General features: G+C 49.2%; 1 protein-coding gene across 1 annotated transcript in view; it reads left to right on the forward strand.

Moving 5' to 3' along the window:
- Window positions 1-23,273, forward strand: part of phex (phosphate regulating endopeptidase homolog, X-linked) — a 371,262-nt gene that overhangs the window by 64,131 nt on the left and 283,858 nt on the right. Inside the window, exon 3 of the mRNA XM_038802848.1 lies at window positions 2,771-2,836. Within this exon, the coding sequence (XP_038658776.1) occupies window positions 2,771-2,836 (66 nt within the window). The remainder of the gene's footprint in view (window positions 1-2,770; window positions 2,837-23,273) is intronic.

Below are 23,273 nucleotides of genomic sequence, written 5' to 3' on the forward strand. Positions count from 1 at the left end.
TTTGGTAGGAATAACAGCAAACGGGATTATTATTTAAACGATAAAATATTAAAGCATGCCGCTGTTCAGAGAGACTTGGGTGTGCTAGTGCATGAGTCACAGAAGGTTGGTTTACAAGTGCAACAGGTGATTAAGAAGGCAAATGGAATTTTGTCCTTCATTGCTAGAGGGATGGAGTTTAAGACTAGGGAGGTTATGTTGCAATTGTATAAGGTGTTAGTGCGGCCACACCTGGAGTATTGTGTTCAGTTTTGGTCTCCTTACTTGAGAAAGGACGTACTGGCACTGGAGGGTGTGCAGAGGAGATTCACTAGGTTAATCCCAGACCTGAAGGGGTTGGATTATGAGGAGAGGTTGAGTAGACTGGGACTGTACTCGTTGGAATTTAGAAGGATGAGGGGGATCTTATAGAAACATTTAAAATTATGAAGGGAATAGATAGGATAGATGCGGGCAGGTTGTTTCCACTGGCGGGTGACAGCAGAACTAGGGGGCATAGCCTCAAAATAAGGGGAAGTAGATTTAGGACTGAGTTTAGGAGGAACATCTTCACCCAAAGGGTTGTGAATCTATGGAATTCCTTGCCCAGTGAAGCAGTTGAGGCTCCTTCATTACATGTTTTTAAGATGAAGATAGATAGTTTTTTCAAGAATAAAGGAATAAAGAGTTCTGGTGTTCGGGTGGGAAAGTGGAGCTGAGTCCACAAAAGATCAGCCATAATCTCACTGAATGGCAGAGCAGGCTCGAGGGGCCAGATGGCCTTCTTCACCCAAAGGGTTGTGAATCTATGGAATTCCTTGCCCAGTGAAGCAGTTGAGGCTCCTTCATTACATGTTTTTAAGGTAAAGATAGATAGTGTTTTGAAGAATAAAGGGATTAAGGGTTATGGTGTTCGGGCCGGAAAGTGGAGCTGAGTCCACAAAAGATCAGCCATGATCTAATTGAATGGCGGAGCAGGCTCGAGGGGCCAGATGGCCTACTCCTGCTCCTAGTTCTTATGTTCTTATGTTCTTATGTACTCGTTGGAATTTAGAAGGATGAGGGGGATCTTATAGAAACATATAAAATTATGAAGGGGATAGGATAGATGCGGGCAGGTTGTTTCCACTGGCTGGTGAAAGCAGAACTATGGGGCATAGCCTCAAAATAAGGGGAAGTAGATTTAGGACTGAGTTTAGGAGGAGCTTCTTCACCCAAAGGGTTGTGAATCTATGGAATTCCCAGTGAAGCAGTTGAGGCTCCTTCATTAAATGTTTTCAAGATGAAGATAGATAGTTTTTTCAAGAATAAAGGAATAAAGAGTTCTGGCGTTCGGGTGGGAAAGTGGAGCTGAGTCCACAAAAGATCAGCCATAATCTCACTGAATGGCAGAGCAGGCTCGAGGGGCCAGATGGCCTACTCCTGCTCCCGGTTCTTATTTTCTTATGCTTGTCTGGTAAACCAGGATTTTAAAAAATACAGCAGCAGTCATACACACACTAACCCAGGCTTTTAACCCATACTGCACCAGAAATTCCCACATTTGTTACACTCCAGGAATATAATTAATCACAGTTCACAATCCTACCATGTGACCAGCATAGCCAATGGTGCAAACAGCCAATTGCTCGCTGTCTCTGCCTGCTGTCAGCCAATCATGGAGCAGGTTGCTTTTGAATGATCCTAGTTTCTGCCTCCGGGCCCGTTTCCGTTTAATTGTACTGGATATTTTTGTTTTCAGAACCACCTATCCTTTACAAAGGCTGAGTATTTAACAAAAGAGTTAGAAGCCTTTGGAGAAGCTGTTCATGTTATCATCTCCATGAAAGGCCACTTTTAAACGACCATGTCTCTAATTTACCCATCAGCCACTTGCAGACGTTATTCATCCCCTTCCCTCGCAGCAGGTCACCTCAGCTCGCCCCGATTAATATCTGATTGGAGAATCAAGTCTGCTGATTCAAAGGATGATGCTTAACTGTACACCATGTGTACACGTTAATTTCTAGCTAGTCTGACTTGGGGAAGTGTTCTCACAGCTCGGACCTCAAAGCAAAGATTCTGGAAATCTGAAAGAGAAAATTCTGGAAAAACTCAGCAGGCCAGGCAGCATCTGTGAGGAGGGCAGCGTAGAAAAGACAGAATTGTATTTATATAGCATCTTTCAGGACCTCAGGACATTTCTTGACAACTAATGAAGCACTTTTTGAGGGTGCTGTCACTGCAGCAATGTGGGAAACATGGCATCCAATGTGTGCACAGCAAGATCCCACAAGCAGCAATGTGATAATAAGCAGAACATTTGTTTCAGTACTGTTGGTCAAAGGATATCTGTTTACCAAGAAAGCAGAGAGAATTAACCCCCACCCCGCCCACCCTTTAAAATAGTGAGATGGGATCTATAACTTCCATTTGAGAGCTCAGGATTGAACTTGTCATCTGAGTTAAGGCATTTCCCGCAGTGCAGTGCTCCCTCTCTACTGCACTGAGTAGGTTTAATCTTTCCCGTCCGCTAGTCTTTACCGAGAACCAAGGGCATGTTGAAACCCCACCTCCCATCCCGCAGGGATTGCAGTTCACTCGCTCCATTACCAATCCCGAATTCATTTTCTGTTTAAAATCCCACTCAGAATTTTCACAATAACGTGGAGACAGAGAAGGATCGTGGGGCAGGAAGAGGGTTAAACAGTGGTGAACTTTTGACCACACGGGCAGATAGGCCACAACTGAGAGCTTTCAGAGATGCATTTGGTCACTTGTCCTGACTTTCTGTGACTTGTCTCATTGACAGTTGGGATGCGAGGGAACGATGTACATTCTGAGGAACGCTGTTTCAGCCCTGAATGCTCTGAAGCCGGTAAGTGGAAACTTTGATCTCTTTTGTCGAATTATCATTTTTAATTAATGCGCAGGACTAATGTGTCAGTGGGCAGGGCTACTGCCATTTATTGTCAATCCCCAGTTGGCTGGGGGATTTTGTGGTGCTTTGACATAGTTTGTGAGGCTACTTTGTAAGGTAACTGTGAGACCGATGGTCAGATGGAGCCTTGACTTGAAGGCCCATAACTTTGATCCTGGAGTTATCCCAGAAGATGCGCTGGGAGACCCCCAAAGTCCTCCTGTCAGGATAAGGACGCACGGAATTGTCTGGAAATTTCCAATGGGTACTTCTCCTGCACTGGGAACCATCCCAGACTCCGATTTAAATTGGACACTTAATGCTTTTGATTCTCTTTTGCAGAATAGTTACCCAGGAAAGGAAAGATGAATTAAAGTCAGTTCTAACTCCTGGGTAATTATAATATGAACGCCCTCCCTGCCCCGAACCCACCTGATTACTTGTCCCTACCCCACGCCAACCTCCCCACCTCCCATTACCTTCACCAACTCCTACTACCCTCACCGTCCCCTCGACTACCTGCCCATCCACTTAACTACCCTCCTTGCCCCTCCAACTACCCTCCCCAACACCCTGACTACCCTCCTCGATACCCCAACTATCCCTCCCGACAACCCTCCCTGCCCCCACCCCCGATTACCACCCCCACCCCTCCAACTACCCTCCTCGATACCCCAACTACCCTCCTGGCCCTCCCTCCCGACAACCCTCCCTGCCTCCACCCCTGTTAACATCCCCACCCCTCCAACTACCCTCCCCGATACCCCAACTACCCTCCTGCCCCCCCCCCCCCCCCCCCGATTACCATCCCCACCCCTCCAACTACCCTCCCCGATACCCCAACTACCCTCCTGGCCCTCCCCCCCCGACAACCCTCCCTGCCCCCCCCCCCCCCCCCGATTACCATCCCCACCCCTCCAACTACCCTCCTCAATACCCCAACTACCCTCCTGGCCCTCCCCCCCCCCGACAACCCTCCCTGCCCCCACCCCTGATTACCATCCCCACCCCTCCAACTACCCTCCCCGATACCCCAACTACCCTCCTCCCCCCCCCCCCCCCCCCGATTACCATCCCCACTCCTCCAACTACCCTCCCCGATACCCCAACTACCCTCCTGGCCCTCCCCCCCGACAACCCTCCCTGCCCCCACCCCTGATTACCATCCCCACCCCTCCAACTACCCTCCCCGATACCCCAACTACCCTCCTGCCCCCCCCCCCCCGATTACCATCCCCACCCCTCCAACTACCCTCCCCGATACCCCAACTACCCTCCTGGCCCTCCCCCCCCCGACAACCATCCCTGCCCCCACCCCTGATTACCATCCCCACCCCTCCAACTACCCTCCCCGATACCCCAACTACCCTCCTGCCCCCCCCCCCCGATTACCATCCCCACCCCTCCAACTACCCTCCCCGATACCCCAACTACCCTCCTGGCCCTCCCTCCCGACAACCCTCCCTGCCCCCACCCCCGATTACCATCCCCACCCCTCCAACTACCCTCCCCGATACCCCAACTACCCCCCTGCCCCCCCCCCCCGATTACCATCCCCACCCCTCCAACTACCCTCCCCGATACCCCAACTACCCTCCTGGCCCTTACTCCCGACAACCCTCCCTGCCCCCACCCCTGATTACCATCCCCCACCCCTCCAACTACCCTCCCCGATACCCCAACTACCCTCCTGCCCCCCCCCCCGATTACCATCCCCACCCCTCCAACTACCCTCCCCGATACCCCAACTACCCTCCTGGCCCTCCCTCCCGACAACCCTCCCTGTCCCCACCCCTGATTACCATCCCCACCCCTCCAACTACCCTCCCCGATACCCCGACTATCCTCTCAGCCCCCGCTTACTCTCCCAGCCCCACCACATACCACCCGCCCCGTCGATTACTCTCCCAATTCCCCCGACTACCCTCCCCACCCCTAACTACCCTCTCCGGCCCCTAACTACTCTCCCCAACACCTAACTACTTTTCTTGCCCCCAAGTTATCTCCGCTATCCCCCAACTACCCTCCCTCGCCCCCAGACTACTGTTCCCATCCCACTGGGTAATGAACCCGGCCAGGTGTTAGATTTAGATGTAGGTGAGCACTTTGGTGATAGTGATCACAACTCGGTTATGTTTACTTTAGCAATGGGCAGGGATAGGTATATACCGCAAGGCAAGAATTATAGCTGGGGGAAAGGCAATTATGATGCTATTCGGCAAGATTTAGGAGGTATAGGATGGGGAAGGAAACTGCAGGGGATGGGTACAATCGAAATGTGGAGCTTTTTCAAGGAACAGCTACTGCGTATCCTTGATAAGTATGTACCTGTCAGGCAGGGAGGAAGTTGTCGAGCAAGGGAGCCGTGGTTTACTAGGGAAGTTGAAGCACTTGTCAAGAGGAAGAAGAAGGCTTATGTTAGGATGAGACATGAAGGCTCAGTTAGGGCACTTGAGAGTTATAAGTTAGCCAGGAAGGACCTAAAGGAAGAGTTAAGAAGAGCGAGGAGAGGACACGAAAAGTCGTTGGCGGATAGGATCAAGGAAAACCCTAAGGCTTTCTATAGGTATATCAGGAACAAAAGAATGACTCGAGTAAGATTAGGGCCAATCAAGGATAGTAGTGGAAAGTTGTGTGTGGAATCAGAGGAGATAGGGGAAGCATTAAATGGATATTTTTCGTCAGTGTTTACACTGGAGAAAGACAATGTTGTCGAGGAGAACACTCAGGTTCAGTCGACCAGGGTAGATGGAATTGAGGTTCAAAAGGAGGAGGTGTTAGCAATTTTAGAAAATGTCAAAATAGATAAGTCCCCTGGGCCAGATGGGATTTATCCTAGGATTCTCTGGGAAGCCAGGGAGGAGATTGCAGAGCCTTTGTCCTTGATCTTTATGTCGTCTTTGTCGACAGGAATAGTGCCGGAAGACTGGAGGATAGCAAATGTTGTCCCCTTGTTCAAGAAGAGGAGTAGAGACAACCCTGGTAATTATAGACCTGTGAGCCTTACTTCGGTTGTGGGTAAAATGTTGGAAAAGGTTATAAGAGATAGGGTTTATAATCATCTTGAAAAGAACAAGTTGATTAGCGATACTCAACACGGTTTTGTGAAGGGTAGGTCATGTCTCACAAACCTTATTGAGTTTTTTGAGAAGGTGACCAAACAGGTGGATGAGGGTAAAGCTGTTGATGTGGTGTATATGGATTTCAGTAAGGCGTTTGATAAGGTTCCCCACGGTAGGCTATTGCAGAAAATAAGGAAGTATGGAATTGAAGGTGATTTAGCGGTTTGGATCAGTAATTGGCTAGCTGAAAGAAGACAGAGGGTGGTGGTTGATGGCAAATGTTCATCCTGGAGTTCAGTTACTAGTGGTGTACCGCAAGGATCTATTTTGGGGCCACTGCTGTTTGTCATTTTTATAAATGACCTGGAAGAGGGTGTAGAAGGATGGGTTAGTAAATTTGCAGATGACACGAAGGTCGGTGGAGTTGTGGATAGTGCTGAAGGATGTTATAGGATACAGAGGGACATAGATAAGCTGCAGAGCTGGGCTGAGAGGTGGCAAATGGAGTTTAATGCGGAAAAGTGTGAGGTGGTTCACTTTGGAAGGAGTAACAGGAATGCAGAGTACTGGGCTAATGGCAAGATTCTTGGTAGTGTAGATGAACAGAGAGATCTCGGCATCCAGGTACATAAATCCCTGAAAGTTGCCACCCAGGTTAATAGGGCTGTTAAGAAGGCATATGGTGTGCTAGCCTTTATAAGCAGGGGGATTGAGTTTCGGAACCACAGGGTCATGCTGCAGCTGTACATAACTCTGGTGCGGCCACACCTGGAGTACTGTGTGCAGTTCTGGTCACCACATTATAGGAAGGATGTGGAAGCTTTGGAAAGGGTTCAGAGGAGATTTACTAGGATGTTGCCTGGTATGGAGGGAAGGTCTTACGAGGAAAGGCTCAGGGAATTGAGGTTGTTTTCGTTAGAGAGGAGAAGGCTGAGAGGTGACTTAATAGAGACATATAAGATAGTCAGAGGGTTAGATAGGGTGGACAGTGAGAGTCTTTTTCCTCGGATGGTGATGACCAACACGAGGGGACATAGCTTTAAATTGAGGGATGAGAGATATAGGACAGATATCAGAGGCAGTTTCTTTACTCAGAGAGTACTAGGGGTGTGGAACGCCCTGCCTGCAACAGTAGTAGACTCGCCAACTTTAAGGGCATTTAAGTAGTCACTGGATAGACATATGGATGAAAATGGAATAGTGTAGGTCAGATAGGCTTCAGATGGTTTCACAGGTCGGCGCAACATCGAGGGCCGAAGGGCCCGTACTGCGCTGTAGTGTTCTATGTTCTATGACTGCTTACCCAAAACCCTGACTACGATTCCCAACACCCCGGCTACCCTCTGCTACCCACCGCTCCCTGACTAGTCTTCCCAAGCCCTCGACTACCCTAGCGAAGCCTGACTACCTTCCCTACCCCTGCCCTGACTAACCCCCGAAACCTCTAGTCACTCCTTCAAACCCCACTACCCTCCACATCTCCTGATTAACCTTCCAATTCCCCTGATTGCTTATCTGCCCCACCCCACTGACCACCCGATTCACTCTTCCCCCCCCCCCCCCCCCCCACACTTCTGCTGCCCCCTCCCCCCATCCTACTCACTTATCTCACACAGACTGTGACTGGCTGTCCACAGGGATTGTGGTTACTGTTTCTCCTGAGAGGCAGAATCTCCGACGCTGGGATGTTCGATCTCTGTCAAGTGTCCAGACTGACTGACCAGGAAATAAACTTTCCTCAACTTGAGGATATTCCACAGGCTACCCTTGATTGGAGAAAAAAGCATTAACCTCTCAAACTCTTTCAAATTTAAATGTGGTGCACACAGAGCTGGAGGTATCCGGGCACATCACAGTCGAGGCTGGAAATTCAGCAAACGTGGGTGGCACGCTAGCACAGTGGTTAGCACTGTTGCTTCACAGCGCCAGGGTCCCAGGTTCGATTCCCCACTCGGTCACTGTCTGTGCGGAGTCTGCACATTCTCCCCGTGCCTGTGTGGGTTTCCTCCGGGTGCTCCGGTTTCCTCCCACAGTCCAAAGATGTGCAGGTTAGGTGAATTGGATATTCTGAATTCTCCCTCAGTGTACCTGAACAGGCGCCGCAGTGTGGCGACTAGGGGATTTTCACAGTAACTTTGTTGCAGTGTTAATGTAAGCTGACTTGTGATAATAAAGATTATTAATTAAATTATTTAAGTACTATTGACTTTTCACAGAAGCAGAAAACCCCGGTCAGAGAGAGGGGCGGAGGGGCGGTTGGACAACATGCCCCCAGAAGTGTAGTCAGCCAGTGGCCGGCATGGTGGAGAGAATCCCACCTCACTGTCAAAGCCTGCTGGGGTTGGAGTAAACTGAGTGAGAGAGGAGCCCCCACCCCACAGTCAGACAGAGGGGCCCCCACCCCTCAGTGAGAGAGACGGAGCCCCCACCCCTCAGTGAGAGAGACGGAGCCCCCACCCCACAGTCAGAGAGAGGGGCCCCCACCCCACAGTCAGAGAGAGGGGCCCCCACCCCACAGTGAGAGAGACGGAGCCCCCACCCCACAGTCAGAGAGAGGGGCCCCCACCCCTCAGTGAGAGAGAGGGACCCCCACCCCTCAGTCAGAGAGAGGGGCCCCCACCCCTCAGTCAGAGAGAGGGGCCCCCACCCCTCAGTGAGAGAGAGGGACCCCCACCCCTCAGTCAGAGAGAGGGGCCCCCACCCCTCAGTCAGAGAGAGGGGCCCCACCCCTCAGTGAGAGAGAGGGACCCCCACCCCTCAGTGAGAGAGAGGGACCCCCACCACTCAGTGAGAGAGAGGGGCCCCCACCCCACAGTCAGAGACTTGGGCCCCCACCCCTCAGTGAGACAGAGGGACCCCCACCCCTCAGTGAGAGAGAGGGGCCCCCACCCCTCAGTGAGAGAGGCCCCACCCCTCAGTGAGAGAGAGGGGCCCCCACCCCTCAGTGAGAGAGAGGCCCCACCCCTCAGTGAGAGAGAGGGACCCCCACCCCTCAGTCAGAGAGAGGGGCCCCCACCCCTCAGTGAGAGAGCGGGGCCCCCACCCCTCAGTCAGAGAGAGGGGCCCCACCCCTCAGTGAGAGAGAGGGACCCCCACCCCTCAGTGAGAGAGAGGGACCCCCACCACTCAGTGAGAGAGAGGGGCCCCCACCCCACAGTCAGAGACTTGGGCCCCCACCCCTCAGTGAGAGAGAGGGACCCCCACCCCTCAGTGAGAGAGAGGGGCCCCCACCCCTCAGTGAGAGAGGCCCCACCCCTCAGTGAGAGAGAGGGGCCCCCACCCCTCAGTGAGAGAGAGGCCCCACCCCTCAGTGAGAGAGAGGGACCCCCACCCCTCAGTGAGAGAGAGGGGGGCCCACCCCTCAGTGAGAGAGAGGGACCCCCACCCCTCAGTGAGAGAGAGGGACCCCAACCCCTCAGTGAGAGAGAGGGACCCCCACCCCTCAGTCAGAGAGAGGGGCCCCCACCCCTCAGTGAGAGAGAGGGGCCCCACCCCTCAGTGAGAGAGAGAGGGCCCCTCCCCTCAGTGAGAGAGAGGGACCCCCACCCCTCAGTGAGAGAGAGAGGGCCCCTCCCCTCAGTGAGAGAGAGGGACCCCCACCCCTCAGTGAGAGAGAGGGGCCCCCACCCCTCAGTGAGAGAGAGGGACCCCCACCCCTCAGTGAGAGAGAGGGGCCCCCACCCGTCAGAGAGAGAGAGGGGCCCCCACCCTCAGTGAGAGAGAGGGGCCCCCACCCCTCAGTGAGAGAGAGGGGCCCCACCCCTCAGTGAGAGAGAGGGACCCCCACCCCTCAGTGAGAGACAGGGGGGCCCACCCCTCAGTGAGAGAGCAGGGCCCCCACCCCTCAGTGAGAGAGAGGGGCCCCCACCCCTCAGTGAGAGAGAGGGGCCCCCACCCCTCAGTGAGAGAGAGGGGCCCCCACCCCTCAGTGAGAGAGAGGGACCCCCACCCCTCAGTGAGAGAGAGGGGCCCCCTCCCCTCAGTGAGAGAGAGGGGCCCCTCCCCTCAGTGAGAGAGAGGGACCCCCACCCCTCAGTTAGAGAGAGGGCCCCTCCCCTCAGTGAGAGAGACGGGGCCCCACCCCTCAGTGAGAGAGAGGGACCCCCAACCCTCAGTGAGAGAGGGCCCCTCCCCTCAGTGAGAGAGAGGGGCCCACCCCTCAGTGAGAGAGAGAGGGGCCCCACCCCTCAGTGAGAGAGAGAGGGGCCCCACCCCTCAGTGAGAGAGAGGGGCCCACCCCTCAGTGAGAGAGAGAGGGGCCCCCACCCCTCAGTGAGAGAGAGGGGCCCCCACCCCTCAATGAGAGAGAGGGGCCCACCCCTCAGTGAGAGAGAGAGGGGCCCCACCCCTCAGTGAGAGAGAGGGGGCTCCCACCCCTCAGTGAGAGAGAGGGGCCCCACCCCTCAGTGAGAGAGAGGGCCCCCACCCCTCAGTGAGAGACAGGGGGCCTCACCCCTCAGTGAGAGAGAGGGGGGCCCATCCCTCACACAAGGGTTGAAAATTGATGGGATTGAAGGCGGATAAATCCCCAGGGCCTGAGAACTTGCATCCCAGAGTGCTTAAGGAGGTGACTCTGGAAATAGTGGATGCATTGATGGTCATCTTCCGGGATTCTATAGACACTGGAACTGTCCCTGCAGATTGGAGGGTAGGTCACGTCACTCCGATATTCAAAATGTGAGATAGAGAGAAAGCAGGGAATTATAGACCAGTAAGCCTAACATCGGTAGTGGGGAAAATGCTTGAATCCATTATCAAGGGCTTTATAGCGTAACATTTAGAAAACAATGGCAGGATCAGTCAGATTCAGCATGGATTTATGACGGGAAAATCATGCTTGACAAACCTGTTGGAATTCTTTGAACCAGTACAGTCGACAAGGGAGAGCCAGTCGATGTGGTATATTTGGACTTTCTGAAGGCCTTTGACGAAGTCCCGCATAAGAGATCATTGTGCAAAATTAAAGCACATGGGATTGGGGGAAATGTATTGAGGTGGATAGAAAACTGGGTGGCAGGGAGCAAACAAGAGTAGGGATTAATGGATCCTTTACAAATTGGCAGGCAGTAACTAGTGGGATACCACAGGGATCGGTGCAGGGACCCCAGCTATTCACAATATATATTAATGATTTGGATGAGGGAACAAAATGTAACATCTCAAAGTTTGCAGATGATACCAAGTTAGGTGCGAGGTGAATTGTGACGAGGATGCAGGGATCCTACAGCATGATCTGGACAGGTTGGGTGAGTGGGCAAATCAATGGCAGATGTAGTATAATTTGGATAAGTGTGAGGTTATTCACTTTGGAAGCAAAAACAGGAAGGTAGATTACTACCAGAATGGTTGTAAATTGGGAGAGGGGAGTGTGCAGCGGGACCTGGGTGTCCTTGTGCACCAGTCGCTGACGGTAAGCATTGTCATAATATGCACACAAGTAGATGATGGTGCAACGACAGGCATTGATTGACACACAGGATGACCAATGAACACACAGAACACACCAGACAGGACATGACCACTATAAAGCCAGAGGGCACTAGTTTTCCCGCTCTCTTGGGATCCAACCTCTGAGGCAGTCAGAGCCCGTGAGCAACAGCTAGAACATACACCATGTGGTAGTCAGTTAGTCTGGTCAGGTTAGCCTCAGGTCTCCAGTCAACTCACCATAGTGTCAACCCACAGTTTAAGTATGTATGATAGTTAAGAGTTCAACAAAATAGAGTTGCATTTCTTCAAGTGTTGGAAGCCTGTCTCTCTCACTGCTGCAGTAAACACAGTCCTCGCAGACCCAGCATACCCAACACATCAAGCATGAAGGTGCAGCAGGTGGTAAAGAAGGCTAATGGTATGTTGGCCTTAATTGTGAAAGATTTTGAGTATAGAAGCAGGGATGTGTTGCTGCAATAATACAGGGCCTTGGTGAGGCCACACCTGGAGTATTGTGTGCAGTTTTGGTCTCTTTCTCTGAGGATGTTCTTTCTCTTGAGGGAATGCAGCAAAGGTTTACCAGACTTATTCCAGGGATGGCGGGACTATCATATGAGGAGAGATTGACAAGGTTGGGATTGTTCTCGCTGGAGTTCAGAAGAATGAGGGGGGGGGGGGGTCTCATAGAGACTTATACAATTCTAACAGGACTAGACAGGGTAGATGCAGAGAAGATGTTACCAATGATGGGTGTGTCCAGAACCAGGGCTCACAGTCAGAGTATTGAGGGTAAACCGTTTTGGTCAGATATACGGAGACATTTCTTCACACAGAGTGGCGAGCCTGTGGAATTCATTACCACGGGAAGTAGTTGATGGTAATACTTTGAATATATTCAAGAGGCGGCTGGATATAGCACTTGGGGAGAATGGGATCAAAGGCTATGGGGAGAAAGCAGCATTAGGCTATTGAGTTTGTTGATCAGCCATAATCGTGATGAATGGCGGAGCATGCTCGAAGGGCCAAAAGGCCTCCTCCTGCTCCTATCGTCTATGTATCTATGATAGACAGGGCCTCCATCCCTCAGTGACAGAGGGACCTACCACCTTTAGTGAGAGAGAGTCACCTTCACCCCTCAGTGAGAGAGAGTCACCTCCATCCCTCAGCAAGAGTGTGGGTCTACATTGGGTGCTCTATCAGAGGGTTGGTGCAAATACAGAGGGTCGAATGGCTTCCTTCTGCACTGTAGAGATTCCATGATTCTATGATGTGGGTGCTGAGCCAAGCTTCTCGTTCTACTGTGATGAAACGTGAGGGGTCAGAATGTTGGTTGTCCTCAGCTGGAAATATGGTGATATTAGACCAGAAGACCATAAGACATAGGAGCAGAATTAGGCAACTCGGCCCATCGAATGTGCCCCACCATTCAATCATGGCTGACAGTTTTCTCATCCCCATTCTCCTGCCTACTCCTCATAACCCCTGACCTCCTTATTGATCAGAAACCTATCTATCTCTGTCTTAAAGACACTCAAGTGATTTGGCCTCCACAGCCTTCTGCGGCGACGAGATTCGCCATTCTCTAGCTGAAGAAATTCCTTCTCATCTATGTCCCTATCGTCTGAGATGGTGTCCTCTGCTTCTAGTTTTTCTTACAAGTGGAAACATCCTCTCCATGTCCACTCTATCCAGGCCTCGCAGTATCCAGTAAGTTTCAATAAGATCCCCACTCATCCTTCTAAACTCCAACGAATACTGACCCAGAGTCCTCAACAGTTCCTCATACAACAAGCTCTTCATTCCAGATTTCATTCTTGTGAATCTCCTCTGGTCAGCACATCCTGCCTTAGATATGGGGCCCAAAATTGCTCACAATACTTGAAATGGGGTCTGACAAGAGCATTATACAGGCTTAGAAGTACATAAAAGCAAATTACTGCAGAGGCTGGAATCTGAAACGAATGAAAAAATGCTGGAAAATCTCATCAGATTTGGCAGTTTCGTGTCCAATGACTCTTTGTCAAAGCTGGAAGTACATCCCTGGTCTTGTATTCTATCCCTCTCGACATGAATGCTAACATTGCATTTGCCTTCCTAACTGCCGACCGAACCTGCATGTTAACCTTAAGAAAATCGTGAACAAGGACTCCCAAGTCCCTTTGTGCTTCTGATTTCCCAAGCATCTTCCCATTTAGAAAATAGTCTATGCCTCCATTTCTCCTTCCAAAGTGCATAACTTTTCCACATTGTATTCCATCTGCCACTTCTTTGCTCACTCTCCTAGCCTGTCCAAGTCCTTCTGCAGCCTTGATGTGGAGATGCCGGCGTTGGACTGGGGTGAGCACAGTAAGAAGTCTTACAACACCAGGTTAAAGTCCAACAGGTTTGTTTCAAACACGAGCTTTCGGAGCGCAGCTCCTTCCTCAGGTGAATGGAGAAGGAGCCCTAAAGAAGGAGCCGTGCTCCGAAAGCTCGTGTTTGAAACAAACCTGTTGGACTTTAACCTGGTGTTGTAAGACTTCTTACTTCTGCAGCCTGTCTGCTTCCTCAATACTACCTACCCCTCAACAGATCTTTAACATTTGAACATAGAGCATGGAACATACAGTGCTGAAGGAGGCCATTTGGCCCATCGAGTCTGCACCCCTCCTGAGCTTTTTGGACACTAAGGGCAATTTATCATGGCCGACCCACCGAACTTGCACGTCTTTGCACTGTGAGAGGAAACCGGAGCACCCGGAGGACACCCATGCAGACACGGGATGAACGTGCAGCAGGAGCGATATGACCCATTGTGTCTGTGCTGGAAGCGAGAGCAATCCCAAACTAATCCCACAGCCCAGTAACAATTGCAATCTAATCCCACATCCCTGTATCAATCCAAACAAATCCCACATCCCTGTATCAATACAATCTAATCCCACATCCCTGTATCAATCCAAACAAATCCCACATCCCTGTATCAATACAATCTAATCCCACATCCCTGTATCAATCCAAACAAATTCCACATCCCTGTATCAATACAATCTAATCCCACAGCCCTGTATCAATACAATCTAATCCCACATCCCTGTATCAATACAAACTAATCCCACATCCCTGTATCAATCCAAACAAATCCCACATCCCTGTATCAATACAATCTAATCCCACATCCCTGTATCAATACAAACAAATCCCACATCCCTGTATCAATACAAACTAATCCTACATCCCTGTATCAATCCAAACAAATCCCACATCCCTGTATCAATACAATCTAATCCCACAGCCCTGTATCAATACAAACTAATCCTACATCCCTGTATCAATCCAAACAAATCCCACATCCCTGTATCAGTACAAACTAATCCCACATACCTGTATCAATGCAAACTAATCCCACATCCCTGTATCAATCCAAACTAATCCCACATCCCTGTATCAGTACAAACTAATCCCACATCCCTGTATCAATCCAAACTAATCCCACATCCCTGTATCAATCCAAACAAATCCCACATCCCTGTATCAATCCAATCTAATCCCACATCCCTGTATCAATCCAAACTAATCCCTCAGCCCTGTATCAATCCAAACTAATCCCACATCCCTGTATCAATCCAAACTAATCCCACATTCCTGTATCAATCCAAACTAATTCCACAGCCCTGTATCAATCCAAACTAATCCCACATCCCTGTATCAATCCAAACTAATCCCACATCCCTGTATCAATCCAAACTAATCCCACATCCCTGTATCAATCCAAACTAACCCCACAGCCCTGTATCAATCCAAACTAATCCCACATCCCTGTATCAGTACAAACTAATCCCACAGCCCTGTATCAATACAAACTAATCCCACAGCCCTGTATCAATCCAAACAAATCCCACATCCCTGTATCAATCCAAACTAATCCCACAGCCCTGTATCAATCCAAACTAATCCCTCAGCCCTGTATCAATCCAAACTAATCCCACATCCCTGTATCAGTACAAACTAATCCCACATACCTGTATCAATACAAACTAATCCCACATACCTGTATTAACCACAATCTAATCCCACATCCCTGTATCAATCCAAACTAATCCCACATCCCTGTATCAGTACAAACTAATCCCACATACCTGTATCAATAGAACCTAATCCCACATACCTGTATTAACCACAAACTAACCCCACAGCCCTGTATCAATCCAAACTAATCCCACATCCCTGTATTAATCCAAACTAACCCCACAGCCCTGTATCAATCCAAACTAATCCCACATCCCTGTATCAATCACAATCTAATCCCACAGCCCTGTATCAATACAAACTAATCACACATCCCTGTATCAATACAATCTAATCTCACATCCCTGTATCAATACAATCTAATCCCACATCCCTGTATCAATCCAAACTAATCCCACATCCCTGTATCAATCCAAACTAATCCGACAGCCCTGTATCAATACAAACTAATCCCACATCCCTGTATCAATCTAAACTAATCCCACATCCCTGTATCAATCCAAACTAATCCCACATCCCTGTATCAATACAAACTAATCCCACATCCCTGTATCAATACAAACTAATCCCACATCCCTGTATCAATCCAAACTAATCCCACATCCCTGTATCAATCCAAACCAATCCCACAGCCCTGTATCAATCCAAACCAATCCCACAGCCCTGTATCAATACAAACTAATCCCACATCCCTGTATCAATCCAAACTAATCCCACATCCCTGTATCAATCCAAACTAATCCCACAGCCCTGTATCAATCCAATCTAATCCCACATCCCTGTATCAATCCAAACTAATCCCACAGCCCTGTATCAATCCAAACTAATCCCACAGCCCTGTATCAGTACAAACTAATCCCACAGCCCTGTATCAATCCAAACTAGTCCCACATCCCTGTATCAATCCAAACTAATCCCATCCCTGTATCAATACAAACTAATCCCACATCCCTGTATCAATACAAACTAATCCCACAGCCCTGTATCAATCCAAACTAATCCCACATCCCTGTATCAATCACAATCTAATCCCACATCCCTGTATCAATCAAAACTAATCCCACATCCTTGCATCAATACAAACTAATCCCACAGCCCTGTATCAATCAAAACTAATCCCACATCCCTGTATCAATCCAATCTAATCCCACATCCCTATATCAATCCAAACTAATCCCTCAGCCCTGTATCAATCCAAACTAATCCCACATCCCTGTATCAATACAAACTAATCCCACAGCCCTGTATCAATCCAAACTAATCCCTCAGCCATGTATCAATCCAAACTAATCCCTCAGCCATGTATCAATCCAAACTAATCCCACAGCCATGTATCAATCCAAACTAATCCCACAGCCCTGTATCAATCCAAACTAATCCCACAGCCCTGTATCATTCAGAATCTAGGCCCGTAACTAGGTATCAATCCAAACTAATCCCACACCCCTGTATCAATCACAATCTAATCCCACATCCCTGTATCAATCACAATCTAATCCCACATCCCTGTATCAATCACAATCTAATCCCACAGCCCTGTATCAATACAATCTAATCCCACATCCCTGTATCAATCACAATCTAATCCCACAGGTTTTGGAGAGAGTATGAAAAGGTTTACCGGGATGTTGCCTGGTATGGAGGGTATTAGCTGTGATTGATACAGGCAACACGCCTCAATGACTACCGCCCGGTGGCCCTGACATCAGTTGTAATGAAGTGCTTCGATAGGCTGATCATGAAGCGCATCACCTGCATACTCCCCGAACGCCTTGACCCACTTCAATTCGCATACCGTTGCAACCGGTCCACATAAGACGCCATTTCCCTGGCTCTACACTCATCGCTAGAGCATCTCGAAAACAAGGACTCCTACATCAGACTCCTATTTATTGACTACAGCTCTGCCTTCAACACCATAATCCCAGCCAAGCTCTTATCAAAGATCCAAAACCTAGGACTTGGCTCTCCACTCTGCAACTGGATCCTTGACTTTCTGACCAACAGACTACAGTCAGTAAGAATGGACACTAACACCTCCTCCACAATAGTCCTCAATACCGGTGCCCCGCAAGGCTGCGTACTTAGCCCCCTACTCTACTCCCTGTACACACACGACCGCGTGGCTAAACTTGGTTCCAACTCCATCTACAAGTTTGCTGACGATACGACCATAGTGGGCCGGATCTCGAATAACGACGAGTCAGAATACAGGAGGGAGATAGAGAACCTAGCGGAGTGGTGTAACGACAACAATCTCTCCCTCAATGCCAGCAAAACTAAAGAGCTGGTCATCGACTTCAGGAAGCAAAGTACTGTACACACCCCTGTCCGCATCAACAAGGCCGAGGTGGAGATGGTTAGCAGTTTCAAATTCCTAAGGGTGCACATCACCAAAAATCTGTCCTGGTCCACTCACGTCGACGCTATCACCAAGAAAGCACAACAGCGCCTATACTTCCTCAGGAAACTAAGGAAATTCGGCATGTCCACATTAACCCTTACCAACTTTTACAGATGCACTATAGAAAGCATCCTATCGGGCTGCATCACAGCCTGGTATGGCAACTGCTCGGCCCAGGACAGCAAGGAACTTCAGAGAGTCATGAATACCGCCCAGTCCATCACACAAACCTGCCTCCCATCCATGGTCTCCATCTACACCTCCCGCTGCTTGGGGAAAGCGAGCAGCATAATCAAGGATCCCTCCCACCCGGCTTACTCACTTTTCCAACTTCTTCCATCGGGCAGGAGATACAGAAGTCTGAGAACACGCACGAACAGACTCAAAAACAGCTTCTTCCCCACTGTCACCAGACTCCTAAATGACCCTCTTATTGACTGACCTCATTAACACTACACCCTGTATGCTTCATCCGATGCCAATGCTTATGTAGTTACATTGTATATCTTGTGTTGCCCTATTATGTATTCTCATGTATTTTCTTGAATTTTATTTAATTCCCTTTTCTTCCATGTACTGAATGATCTGTTGAGCTGCTTGCAGAAAAATACTTTTCACTGTACCTCGGTACACGTGACAATAAACAAATCCAATCCAGTGAGGGGAGGTTGAATAAACTGGGATTCCCGAGAAAGACGGAGGCTGAGTGGCGACCTGATAGAAGTTTATAAAATTATGAGGGGTACAGATTGGTGAACAGTTGGTGGCTTTTTCCCAAGGCAGAAATAAAAATTACAAGGGGCACAAGTTCAAGGTGAGGGGGGACAGGTGAGCGGAGATGTGCGGTGGACGTATTTTACACAGAGGGTGGCGGTGGCCTGGAATGTGCTGCCAAGTGAGGTGGTTGAGGCAGGTACATTAGCTACCATTAATACTTACCTAGATAGACACATGAACAGACAGAGTATAGAAGGATACAGGCAGTTGGTCTGGATGGGATACATGATCGGTGCAGGCTTGGAGGACCGAAGGGCCTATTCCTGTGCTGTATTGTTCTTTGTTCTTTGTTCTAATAATACTGCTGCATAGTCCTGTATCAATCCCAAACTAATCCCACTGCCCTGCTCTCTCCTCATAGCTCTGTATCAATCCCAAATTAATCCCACTGCCGAAAAGCCTGTTTCAGTCCCAAACTAATCCCCCTGCCCCATGGCCTTTGCTCAATCATAGAATTTACAGTGCACAAGGAGGCCATTCGGCCATCAAGTCTGTACCGGCTCTTGGAAAGAGCACCCTACTTAAGACCACACCTCCACCCTATTCCCGTAACCCATCAACCCCACCTAACCTAAGCACAATTTAGCATAGCCAATCCACCTAACCTGCACATCTTTGGACTGTGGGAGGAAACCGGAGCACCCGGAGGAAACCCACGCACACACGAGGAGAATGTGCAGACTCCTCACAGACAGTGACCCAGCCGGGAATCAAACTTGGGACCCAAGGAGCTGTGAAACAACTGTGCTAATACCAAACAAATCCCACCGCTGCAGCTGCTCGTAGCCCTGTATCAATCCCTAACTAACCCCACTGCCAATAGCCCTGTATCAATCTCTAATTAACTCACTGCTCGTAGCCCTGTATCAATCCCTAACTAACCCCACTGCCAATAGCTCTGTATCAATCTCTAATTAACTCACTGCTCGTAGCCCTGTATCAATCCGAATTCTCAGTGCCTCATAGCTGTGTATCAATCCTAAATTAATCCCACTGCCATAGGTTCATACCAATCCCAAACGAATCTCACTGTCCCACAGCCCTGTATCAATCCCAAACTAATACCACAGCCCCGTAGCCCTCTATCAATTGAAAATTAAACCCATTGTCCCACTACCTCCCCAAAGCCCTGCATCAATCCCAAACTAATCTCACTGCCTCATAGCCCCGTATCGCTCCCAAACTAATTCCACTGCCCCACAGCCCTGTATTAATCACAAATTAATCCTACTGTCCCACTTTCTCCCCATAGGCCTGTATCAATCCCAAACAATCCCCCTTCTTCACTCTAACCCAGCAGCCATGTGTCACCCTTAAACTGAACCCACAGCCCCACTCTCAACCCATCGCCCTGAACCAATCCAAACTAATCTCATTGCCCCATTCTCTACACATAGCCCTGTTTCAATCCCAAACTAATCTCACTGCCCCATTCTCTACACATAGCCCTGTTTCAATCCCAAACTAATATCACTGCCCCATTCTCTACACATAGCCCTGTTTCAATCCCAAACTAGTCTCACTGCCCCATTCTCTACACATAGCCCTGTATCAATCACAAACTAGTCTCACTGCCCCATTCTCTACACATAGCCCTGTATCAATCACAAACTAGTCTCACTGCCCCATTCTCTACACATAGCCTTGTTTCAATCCCAAACTAATCTCACTGCCCCATTCTCTACACATAGCCCTGTTTCAATCCCAAACTAATATCACTGCCCCATTCTCTACACATAGCCCTGTTTCAATCCCAAACTAGTCTCACTGCCCCATTCTCTACACATAGCCCTGTATCAATCACAAACTAGTCTCACTGCCCCATTCTCTACACATAGCCCTGTATCAATCACAAACTAGTCTCACTGCCCCATTCTCTACACATAGCCTTGTTTCAATCCCAAACTAATCTCACTGCCCCATTCTCTACACATAGCCCTGTTTCAATCCCAAACTAATCTCACTGCCCCATTCTCTACACATAGCCCTGTTTCAATTCCAAACTAATCTCACTGCCCCATTCTCTACACATAGCCCTGTTTCAATCCCAAACTAATCTCACTGCCCCATTCTCTACACATAGCCTTGTTTCAATCCCAAACTAATCTCACTGCCCCATTCTCTACACATAGCCCTGTTTCAATCCCAAACTAATCTCACTGCCCCATTCTCTACACATAGCCCTGTTTCAATCCCAAACTAATCTCACTGCCCCATTCTCTACACATAGCCCTGTTTCAATCCCAAACTAATCTCACTGCCCCATTCTCTACACATAGCCCTGTTTCAATCCCAAACTAGTCTCACTGCCCCATTCTCTACACATAGCCCTGTTTCAATCCCAAACTAGTCTCACTGCCCCATTCTCTACACATAGCCCTGTATCAATCACAAACTAGTCTCACTGCCCCATTCTCTACACATAGCCCTGTATCAATCACAAACTAGTCTCACTGCCCCATTCTCTACACATAGCCTTGTTTCAATCCCAAACTAATCTCACTGCCCCATTCTCTACACATAGCCCTGTTTCAATCCCAAACTAATCTCACTGCCCCATTCTCTACACATAGCCCTGTTTCAATTCCAAACTAATCTCACTGCCCCATTCTCTACACATAGCCCTGTTTCAATCCCAAACTAATCTCACTGCCCCATTCTCTACACATAGCCCTGTTTCAATTCCAAACTAATCTCACTGCCCCATTCTCTACACATAGCCCTGTTTCAATCCCAAACTAATCTCACTGCCCCATTCTCTACACATAGCCCTGTTTCAATCCCAAACTAATCTCACTGCCCCATTCTCTACACATAGCCCTGTTTCAATCCCAAACTAATCTCACTGCCCCATTCTCTACACATAGCCCTGTTTCAATCCCAAACTAATCTCACTGCCCCATTCTCTACACATAGCCCTGTTTCAATCCCAAACTAATCTCACTGCCCCATTCTCTACACATAGCCCTGTTTCAATCCCAAACTAATCTCACTGCCCCATTCTCTACACATAGCCCTGTTTCAATCCCAAACTAATCTCATTGCCCCATTCTCTACACATAGCCCTGTTTCAATCCCAAACTAATCTGACTGCCCCATTCTCTACACATAGCCTTGTTTCAATCCCAAACTAATCTCACTGCCCCATTCTCTACACATAGCCCTGTTTCAATCCCAAACTAATCTCACTGCCCCAATGCCCTAAATCATCCCCAAACTAATCACACTGCCTCATAACCCTGTATCAATCCCAATCTAATCCCACTACCCATAGCCTTGTATCAATCACAAACTAATCCCACTACCCTATAGCCCTGCATCAAACCCAATCTAATCCCACAGCCCAAAACCCTGCATCAAACCCAAATTAATCCCACTACCCTATAGCCCTGCATCAAACCCAAATTAATCCCACTACCCCATAGATCTGTCTCAATCATAAATTAATCCCACCCTACATAAACCTGTATTAATCCCAAACAATCCCACTCACCATCACCCTGAATCAATCCTAAACTAATCCCACTGCCTCACTCTCTCCCCATAGACCTGTACCTAGATCTGCAATGCACTGTCTGAGAGTGTGGTGGAGGCAGGTTCACACAGCGAGGGGTTAGGATCTGGAATGCACTGTCTGAGAGCGTGGTGGAGGCAGGTTCACACAGCGAGGGGTTAGGATCTGGAATGCACTGTCTGAGAGTGTGGTGGAGGCAGGTTCACACAGCGAGTGGTTAGGATCTGGAATGCACTGTCTGAGAGCGTGGTGGAGGCAGGTTCACACAGCGAGGGGTTAGGATCTGGAATACACTGTCTGAGAGTGTGGTGGAGGCAGGTTCACACAGCGAGTGGTTAGGATCTGGAATGCACTGTCTGAGAGTGTGGTGGAGGCAGGTTCACACAGTGAGTGGTTAGGATCTGGAATGCACTGTCTGAGAGTGTGGTGGAGGCAGATTCACACAGCGAGTGGTTAGGATCTGGAATGTACTGTCTGAGAGTGTGGTGGAGGCAGGTTCGCACAGCGAGTGGTTAGGATCTGGAATACACTGTCTGAGAGTGTGGTGGAGGCAGGTTCACACAGTGAGTGGTTAGGATCTGGAATACACTGTCTGAGAGTGTGGTGGAGGCAGGTTCGCACAGCGAGTGGCGAGGATGTGGAATGTACTGTCTGAGAGTGTGGTGGAGGCAGGTTCACACAGCGAGTGGCGAGGATCTGGAATGTACTGTCTGAGAGTGTGGTGGAGGCAGGTTCACACAGCGAGTGGTTAGCATCGGGAATGTATTGTGTGATGGAAGCTGGTTCAGTGATGGTTTTCAAAAGGGAACTGGGTTACTATCTGTTCAGGAAGAATGTGCAGGGTTACGCAGATAGGTCAGGGGAATGACACTAGGTGAATAGCTCCTTTGGACAGCCAGCACAGACACAATGGACTCACTGGCCTCCTGTGCTGTAACCATTCTGTGATTTAGTAATTCTGTGAACTATTGGGCTTTTTCCCAATTGGGCTGGTTTAGCACAGTGGGCTAAGTAGCTGGTTTGTAATGCAGAACAAGGCCAGCAGCGCAGGTTCAATTCCCGTACTGGCCTCCCCAAACAGGCGCCGGAATGTGACGACCAGGACTTTTCACAGTAACTTCATTGAAGTCTACTTGTGACAATAAGCGTTTATTATATCATTATTATTTTTGCCCGTTTTCAGGCTACGGTATGATAGTC

This window comes from Scyliorhinus canicula, chromosome 7 (genome assembly GCF_902713615.1).
Source record: "Scyliorhinus canicula chromosome 7, sScyCan1.1, whole genome shotgun sequence".
NCBI lineage: Eukaryota > Metazoa > Chordata > Chondrichthyes > Carcharhiniformes > Scyliorhinidae > Scyliorhinus > Scyliorhinus canicula.